The 10000-nt window shown below is 38.6% G+C and overlaps 2 protein-coding genes across 2 annotated transcripts in view; one reads left to right on the top strand and one right to left on the bottom strand.

Moving 5' to 3' along the window:
• mpp7a (MAGUK p55 scaffold protein 7a) overlaps positions 1-10000 on the top strand; it is a 386727-nt gene that overhangs the window by 172259 nt on the left and 204468 nt on the right. The gene's annotated exons all lie outside the window — the stretch shown is intronic.
• LOC129408073 (rho-associated protein kinase 1-like) lies at positions 1187-2816 on the bottom strand. Its single transcript, XM_055150776.1, has one exon. It carries the CDS (start codon positions 2770-2772, stop codon positions 1234-1236), a length of 1539 nt encoding a protein of 512 aa, XP_055006751.1. The 5' UTR covers positions 2773-2816; the 3' UTR covers positions 1187-1233.

The raw sequence follows: 10000 nt of genomic DNA, 5'->3' as shown, positions 1-10000 counted from the left end.
TTTTCATGAGTTGTGTACATGTTAGTTGTGTGACTGTAGATCAGTGTGTTGTGTGTCACCAGAAAAACTATTCATATTTTACTAGACAAATGCATAGAATTATAAACAGATAATATTTTTTTTGAGATTTTGAGACACTCCCGTTGGTGTCGCTTGATCCTTCACGGAGTTATGGCCAAAAAGACATATTTTACCTTGGTTATCTTGACCTTCATTTGACCTTGACCGGTTTCAACCTGTAACATCCAGTGTACCCCGGTTATGTGTGTGCCAACTTGTGTGATGATTGGGTGAATATTTTAGGCCGCAGATGGTTCAGAAATTGGCGAAATTGCTGATCCTTTATAATAGCGTGACCTTTCAGTTGACCTGTGTGACCTCAAATGACCTCGAAACGTCACCAAACTTTTTTTTTTTTTTTGCGGCATCGGGCATGAGGGCTTGAACCACGTACCAAATTTGGTCACAATCTGTACATAAATGGCGGAATTATTGCAGGTGGACAGATACACACACACACACACACACACACACAGCACACACACACAGACACACACACACAGACACACACACAGACACACACACACAGACACACACACACACACACAGACACACAGACACACACACACACAGCACACACAGACACACACACACAGACACACACACACAGACACACACAGACACACACACACACACACAGACACACACACAGACACACACAGACACACACACACAGACACACACAGACACACACACACAGACACACACACACACAGACACACACAGACACACACAGACACACACACACACACACACAGACACAGGGTGAATACAAAACTTGGTCGACCCTTCAGGGACCAGGTAAAAATATCAAAACAGTTATATCCCAAGAATGGTCACAATCACAACTTGGACCAAAGTATCCAAGGATTGTTGAGTATCTGATAATAACAACTCAAATACAAAATACTGAACAGTTACAAAAAGACTTAGACTCAGATTTTTTTTTTATTCATTTTATTTTATTATTTTTTTTATTTTTTTTAAATTGTGATTCCAGTGTTACGTCATGTAAACGGAGATTGGTCAGTTCCAGGTCTCCTCAGGATAGGCCATGGTCTACTGAAGCTCCGTCCACATCAGCCATAACATTGTCTGGGATTGGATGAAGCTTTGTGGAGGCAAATTTAGAGGTTTTGGTGAGTAAGTCTGGAGCCTCCATGTTCCTTGTGGTCAGCAGTATCCACCATGTACTGAACTACGTAGCCGATACTGCTTGCACATGGCTAAATTTGAATTGCTAACCTGCCTAGTGTGCTTTTTAGCAGGTTCGTTCTTTTGTTGCATTCGCTGGTCGTGGATGTAGTTGATGAGATCCATTTTTTCATTGAGGTCGCGTTTTTTAGCGTTGTGCGCGACTTTGGCGTTCCGTATCTTCTCCCTCTCGTAGTGAGTTAAAATTCTTTCTGTGCGCTCTTTGTAAAATTGTATATACTCCACCAACTGACTGTTCAAATAGTGTGCGTCCTTATCTACAATGGCTTTAGTGTTACCTGCGATGTAGTATTCGATCATGGACGAAACCTTCTTCTTGAGCTTGGCGCGGTCTTGTAAAACGTCTCGACAGCCTTCCAGACCTGCCAGAATATTGCGCTGCTTGCATTCTAAGATTTCATACTTTTCCTTCTCAGATTTCAAAGTCGACTGAGAAATTTTGAGTTTGCTTTTGCAGAATTGCAACTTTTCGTTCATGTCCTGATTTTCTTCCCTCATCATTTTAAGGTCGAGTTTAATTTTTTTCTCGTGCTTTTTTAACTCATCGACCTCGTCCTGCAAAACATGTTGCGTTTTCTTACTTAAGTGGACGCTACTTTCTAGTATCGTTTCTTTTTGTTGTTGTTCGTCCAGCTGCTCCAGTAGTTTCTTCTTCTCTTTGGTCTGTAAGCGCAGAGCCGTCTTATTTGTCTCAATTGTGTGGTCTTGAACTTGTATCTGGTGTTTCAGATCATTAATTTCTTTATTTTTCAATCTGATCACTTTGTCCAGTCTCTTAATATTTGTTTGTAACTCCCTATTTGTGTAATTGAGGTCGTGTATTTGTATATGTAAGTTGGTGACGGATTGCTTCACTTTTTCGACCTCTTTGTCGTTTTGTTGGAGGATGCTTTTAACTTGACTTTGGTGATCTTCCTTTACCTTGGTCAGTTCGCTGGCAATGTCCTCTTTTTCTTTTATCGTTTTATTAACAAGCTCTTGTGCCTCTTGTAAATTTTGCAAAAGGTTATTGTACTTATTTTCCCATTCGGCCTGCTGATTCGTTAATTGTGTGTGTAACTCCGCCATTTTAGATCTGTTGGCGACCATCTTTTCGGTCATATCTTTAATTTTCTTGCCTTGGGTCTCGAGTTTGCTTTCGGATTCTTCCCTGAGTTTGACGAGCTTGTCTTTTAGCACGGTACACTCTTTTTGGTAAACCTCACATCCCTCTTTGACCTCCATGCATCTCTTCTCTGACGCTTTGTATCTGCTTTGATAATCTTTGAGCTGTGAGCTGAGAGTTGCGCACTTAGCGGTTTCAGTTTTATTTATCTTTTCTAATTTGGCGATCTTTATCCTTTGTTTCAGAATGACGTCCTCTAATTCAGCCTTTTCTGCGATCACGGTTTTCTTATTTTTCTCAAATTTCAGAGTTTCCAGACTTTTCAGTTGAGTGCTGTTAGGCTGAGTGCTGGTTTTAAATTTACCTGTAGCCAATTTGGACTTACTCGCCATTTTAACTAATTAAAATGTAACTTGCAACTAAATTAGCTAAGATAAATGAGTAATTTATTCAGTATTCCAAATTATATTGCTTTAACTCCCTCCTCTCAGTCAGTATGTGCGCGGTTAGCTTCTCAACAAATGCCGTAAATGCCCTCATACAATCTCAACAGTACAATGTCATAAAGTTTCAAAGCTGTTCAAAGGTTACTATGGTTTTTGTTGCTATGGTGATGGAACATCCCGAAAGAACCTTCTCTTTGACTGCTGTAGACTACTGGGCTACTGATTTGACTTAAACACAGTTGAGATTAAAACGTTTACGGTTTAACAAAAAAAAAGTTTTAAAACATTTCTGTCTGGCAGTTTTACAGTTTTCAGATTGGACGTCCTGGTTGGAAACTGTGACATGACACTAGGGATTTCCATAACTGTTACAGAGCGACCATTATATACACAGGGTCCAAACTCCTCCAGTGTACACAGACTTTGTTTCACAAACCACTAACATCAAAACACTTTTATATTGTTGAAATCATGTTTAAAGTATCAGAAAAAATCTCATGTTTTTGAAACTTTTTGTTTTTTGGGCTCAGTTTTTAACACCATATCACTTGATTTTAACCAACTAAGGCTACGTTCAGACTGCAGGGCTTAACGCTCAATTCAGATTTTTTTGTGAAATCCGATGTTTTTTTGCGAGGTCGTTCACATTTCCATTTAAATGTGACTTGTATGTGACTCCAGTGTGAACGTTAAACAGCCCAAAAGTGTCCCGCATGTGACACTGGAGACACGACGACGTCAACCACAGTGAGCGTCTCTGTGTTTACAGAAGTTGTCCAAACATGGACGCAGCATTGAGCACCTGGAGATTTTAAAGTTCCTCTCGTACCGGAGCCAGAACATGAACAACTTACTTGTTTTAAGGAGGAGATTGAGAAGGAGAAGGACAAGATTTTTTTTCATTTTTCATGAGTTGTGTACATGTTAGTTATGTGACTGTAGATCAGTGTGTTGTGTGTCACCAGAAAAACTATTCATATTTTACTAAACAAATGCATAGAATTATAAACAGATAATATTTTTTTTGAGATTTTGAGACACTCCCGTTGGTGTCGCTTGATCTTTCGTGGAGTTATGGCCAAAAAGACATATTTTACCTTGGTTACCTTGACCTTCATTTGACCTTGACCGGTTTCAACCTGTAACATCCAGTGTACCCCGGTTATGTGTGTGCCAACTTGTGTGATGATTGGGTGAATATTTTAGGCCGCAGATGGTTCAGAAATTGGCGAAATTGCTGATCCTTTATAATAGCGTGACCTTTCAGTTGACCTGTGTGACCTCAAATGACCTCGAAACGTCACCAAACTTTTTTTTTTTTGCGGCATCGGGCATGAGGGCTTGAACCACGTACCAAATTTGGTCACAATCTGTACATAAATGGCAGAATTATTGCAGGTGGACAGATACACACACACACACACACACACACACAGACACACACAGACACACAGACACACACAGACACACAGACACACACAGACACACACACACACACAGACACACAGGGTGAATACAAAACTTGGTCGACCCTTCAGGGACCAGGTAAAAATATCAAAACAGTTATATCCCAAGAATGGTCACAATCACAACTTGGACCAAAGTATCCAAGGATTGTTGAGTATCTGATAATAACAACTCAAATACAAAATACTGAACAGTTACAAAAAGACTTAGACTCAGATTTTTTTTAAATTAATTTTATTTTATTATTTTTTTTATTTTTTTAAATTGCGATTCCAGTGTTACGTCACCATGTACTGAACTACGTAGCCGATACTGCTTGCACACGGCTAAATTTGAATTGCTAACCTGCCTAGTGTGCTTTTTTAGCAGGTTCGTTCTTTTGTTGCATTTGCTGGTCGTTGATGTAGTTGATGAGATCCATTTTTTCATTGAGGTCGCGTCTTTTAGCGTTGTGCGCGACTTTGGCGTTCCGTATCTTCTCCCTCTCGTGGTGAGTTAAAATTCTTTCTGTGCGCTCTTTGTGAACTTGTATATACTCCACCAACTGACTGTTCAAATAGTGTGCGTCCTTATCTACAATGGCTTTAGTGTTACCTGCCATGTAGTATTCGATCATGGACGAAACCTTCTTCTTGAGCTTGGCGCGGTCTTGTAAAACGTCTCGACAGCCTTCCAGACCTGCCAGAATATTGCGCTGCTTGCATTCTAAGATTTCATACTTTTCCTTCTCAGATTTCAAAGTCGACTGAGAAATTTTGAGTTTGCTTTTGCAGAATTGCAACTTTTCGTTCATGTCCTGATTTTCTTCCCTCATCATTTTAAGCTCGAGTTTATTTTTTTTCTCGTGCTTTTTAAACTCATCGACCTCGTCCTGCAAAACATGTTGCGTTTTCTTACTTAAGTGGACGCTACTTTCTAGTATCGTTTCTTTTTGTTGTTGTTCGTCCAGCTGCACCAGTAGTTTCTTCTTCTCTTTGGCCTGTAAGCGCAGAGCCGTCTTATTTGTCCCCAATTGTGTGGTCTTGAACTTGTATCTGGTGTTTCAGATCATTAATTTCTTTATTTTTCAATCTGATCACTTTGTCCAGTCTCTTAATATTTTCAGTTGAGTGCTGTTAGGCTGAGTGCTGGTTTTAAATTTACCTGTAGCCAATTTGGACTTACTCGCCATTTTAACTAATTAAAATGTAACTTGCAACTAAATTAGCTAAGATAAATGAGTAATTTATTCAGTATTCCAAATTATATTAGCTTCTCAACAAATGCCGTAAATGCACTCTTACAGTCTCAACAGTATAATGTCATAAAGTTTCAAAGCTGTTCTAAGGTTACTATGGTTTTTGTTGCTATGGTGATGGAACATCCCGAAAGAACCTTCTCTTTGACTGCTGTAGACTACTGGGCTACTGATTTGACTTAAACACAGTTGAGATTAAAACGTTTACGGTTTAACAAAAAAAAAGTTTTAAAACATTTCTGTCTGGCAGTTTTACAGTTTTCAGATTGGACGTCCTGGTTGGAAACTGTGACATGACACTAGGGATTTCCATAACTGTTACAGAGCGACCATTATATACACAGGGTCCAAACTCCTCCAGTGTACACAGACTTTGTTTCACAAACCACTAACATCAAACACTTTTATATTGTTGAAATCATGTTTAAAGTATCAGAAAAAAATCTCATGTTTTTGAAACTTTTTGTTTTTTGGGCTCAGTTTTTAACACCATATCACTTGATTTTAACCAACTAAGGCTACGTTCAGACTGCAGGGCTTAACGCTCAATTCAGATTTTTTTGTGAAATCCGATGTTTTTGCGAGGTCGTTCACATTTCCATTTAAATGTGACTTGTATGTGACTCCAGTGTGAACGTTAAACAGCCCAAAAGTGTCCCGCATGTGACACTGGAGACACGACGACGTCAACCACAGTGAGCGTCTCTGTGTTTACAGAAGTTGTCCAAACATGGACGCAGCATTGAGCACCTGGAGATTTTTAAAGTTCCTCTCGTACCGGAGCCAGAACATGAACAACTTACTTGTTTTAAGGAGGAGATTGAGAAGGAGAAGGACAAGATTTTTTTTCATTTTTCATGAGTTGTGTACATGTTAGTTATGTGACTGTAGATCAGTGTGTTGTGTGTCACCAGAAAAACTATTCATATTTTACTAAACAAATGCATAGAATTATAAACAGATAATATTTTTTTTGAGATTTTGAGACACTCCCGTTGGTGTCGCTTGATCTTTCGTGGAGTTATGGCCAAAAAGACATATTTTACCTTGGTTACCTTGACCTTCATTTGACCTTGACCGGTTTCAACCTGTAACATCCAGTGTACCCCGGTTATGTGTGTGCCAACTTGTGTGATGATTGGGTGAATATTTTAGGCCGCAGATGGTTCAGAAATTGGCGAAATTGCTGATCCTTTATAATAGCGTGACCTTTCAGTTGACCTGTGTGACCTCAAATGACCTCGAAACGTCACCAAACTTTTTTTTTTTGCGGCATCGGGCATGAGGGCTTGAACCACGTACCAAATTTGGTCACAATCTGTACATAAATGGCAGAATTATTGCAGGTGGACAGATACACACACACACACACACACACCTATACTGGTTTCCATGGTTAAGGAGGACCAACTTTCTAGCCATCATTTGCGGGGACCACCCTTTCTAGAGGTTCTACAGGTTTGAAAAAAATTGAGGTTACTTAACATGGCATTGTTAACCTATACACGCCTTCAGATCTTTCAAATGATGACATAATGGTGGGAAGATGTGTCATGAGGACCTAAAAAAAAACTAGTGAATATGGCTTATGGGGACGAAATCTGCATATAATTAACATAATTAACATAATTCACACAATTTCTCAAACAATCACTCATGGGGACCTAGGAAAAAAGAATACATATTTTTTTTTAGTACAAAGAATGAAGATATTTTCTTTACAAATTCACTTTTATTTTAAGCAATTAAGTGATTAAATGAACTTGAATTTAACATGTAGCGAAAAATTGACCTCTAATCTTGTAACAGTTTCTAGAAAACGGAAGCCAGGCTACAATGGCATCAATTTTTATAAAAAAGTCACACTTCGGACCTTAATGACACATGTCCACTTGCAAAAACAGTTGTAATCATATTCATATTTTTTCAACTAAATCCAAAGACCCAATCTTGTTCTAAATTAAAAACATTAAATTTATGAAAATTTTCAGGATTTTAAACATATAAAGTTTATATTTTTGATTAGAGTAGGAATAGATTATAGATTTTTTCATACCTTTTTCAATTAAATCCAAAGATCTATAAGGATTTTACAGCTGTTTTTGTCAGTGGACATTTTATTGTTCTTTTTTTTTTTTTTTTTTAAACAATTCTTGGAACTAAAAACCTCGACAAGAATTAGGACTTCCCACAAAATGTGGTGCCTATAGCATTAACTGAATTAAAATAGTGGACAGATGAAATAAAAAAAATTAAAAAAAAGTCTAAATAGACAAAAAATGTCTATAGGAAGTGCTGAGGCAATGATGTTCATGTTTTCCAATACAGTACAGACAATACAGTAAAGTGTATTTCCTTGTTGACATGTTTCTGCTGCTGCATGACATCTTCATAACTGTCACTGGTGTTGGTGGTGAAGTTTTGTATATCAGCTGTTGTTACTTCCTGTAGGTGTGGTCAGCCCGATGGACCTGGCTGGTCGGTTAGACTGACAGGAGGCGTCTCCTGTTGCCCGATGTTCTCTGGAGGAGGGTGTCCCAAAAAAGCTCTGTCATCAGAGTTAATGCCTCCCTGATCCAGCGTTTGAACTTGTCATTTTTACGATTCAATGTCCAATGATGGGTCATTGGATTGGAAAACATCCATTTCAAATGCTGGATCAGGGAGGCCAGTGAAATCAGGAAACGAGGCAAGGACAGTATTAATCATGATGATGGAGCGTTCCTCCTTTCACACACCTGGGACATCCTCCTCCAGAGAACACCGGGCAACAGGAGACGTGGTCAGTCTGAGCAAAACGCCAGGTCCATCAGGCTGACCACGCGTACTTGAAGTAACTACAGCTGATATAGGACATGTCACCACCAACACTGGTGACAGTACTGAATATGTCTTGCAACAGCAGCCAGAACATGTCAACAAGGTAAATACACGTTACTGTATTATCTTTAACAAGAACCAAAGAAGTTTAAGGAACCCCTGAGGGTTTAATGAAAATGTTAAAATTTTATGTTTGAATTAGGGTTTACCAACCTAGAACTTAACTGTCATGCTATATTATGAGCGCTGTAATTTCCTTTTAAGAGCTATGATGCGATTATAAACGTAAAATTTAACATTTTTCCATTCTCTGCCTCTGAGAGCAGGTTCAGCTCTCAAGCATTTTTCGCAGTCCACTTTTGAAGGTACGACACCCGATGTAATAAATCGTTTCAGGTGCCTCTCCACTGCCTGCACCTCAGTCTGCTGCCAGGGAATTTTCTTCTGGATTTTGCCTTAAAGGGGTTAAGAAGAAAAGCAACAGTTAGTGTGTGCAGTGACTCCCCTAACATTGTTGACAATAGGATCCAGACATTTGAAGTGAAGTTACTTTAAAAATTTTATTACTTAGTTTCTACCTCAAGAATGTAACTTTGTTACATTACTTCGGGTACTTTGTATAATATTGTACACATTAATTAAATATGGGCTTGTAGGATGTGGTTTTGTTGCCATGAAATGAAATGTTTTTTCTTTCAAAACTATATTTCTCTACTCATACATCCAAACTTGGAACAACACATTAAAAATATATTCCATAAATATAGGAAGTAGATGGAGATCTGACTTTTCACATAGGGAAAAAAAAAAAAAAATCTAAAGAGGGTTTACTCTCGAGGGTCTCAAAGGTGACAAACGTGATCCAATTTTTGAAGGTTTTACAAAATGAAAACTTTTGTGCCAATTTCAGCATGTTGCCATTTGAAGTATAAACATAGTAAAGAGTTCACCTTTGTCAGAAGACTTCTCAGGTCTGTCTCTTGGAGGTTTGTCTGAAGCCTGTTTGCGTTTCTTGGATGGTGGTGGAGACCGAACAAATGTCATCTCATCTAATGAGAAATAATGAAAATAAGAAAAATTNTTCCTTTACCTTGGTCAGTTCGCTGGCAATGTCCTCTTTTTCTTTTATCGTTTTATTAACAAGCTCTTGTGCCTCTTGTAAATTTTGCAAAAGGTTATTGTACTTATTTTCCCATTCGGCCTGCTGATTCGTTAATTGTGTGTGTAACTCCGCCATTTTAGATCTGTTGGCGACCATCTTTTCGGTCATATCTTTAATTTTCTTGCCTTGGGTCTCGAGTTTGCTTTCGGATTCTTCCCTGAGTTTGACGAGCTTGTCTTTTAGCGCGGTACACTCTTTTTGGTAAACCTCACATCCCTCTTTGACCTCCATGCATCTCTTCTCTGACGCTTTGTATCTGCTTTGATAATCTTTGAGCTGTGAGCTGAGAGTTGCGCACTTAGCGGTTTCAGTTTTATTTATCTTTTCTAATTTGGCGATCTTTATCCTTTGTTTCAGAATGACGTCCTCTAATTCAGCCTTTTCTGCGATCACGGTTTGCTTATTTTTCTCAAATTTCAGAGTTTCCAGACTTTTCAGTTGAGTGCTGTTAGGCTGAGTGCTGGTTTTAAATTTACCTGTAGCCAATT

Source organism: Boleophthalmus pectinirostris, unplaced genomic scaffold, assembly GCF_026225935.1.
Source record: "Boleophthalmus pectinirostris isolate CB_2022bp ecotype Guang Dong unplaced genomic scaffold, ASM2622593v1 HiC_scaffold_15, whole genome shotgun sequence".
In the NCBI taxonomy this organism is placed as follows: domain Eukaryota; kingdom Metazoa; phylum Chordata; class Actinopteri; order Gobiiformes; family Gobiidae; genus Boleophthalmus; species Boleophthalmus pectinirostris.
The sequence above is the reverse complement of the archived record's forward strand: the minus strand, read 5'-3'. Positions and strand labels throughout refer to the sequence as shown.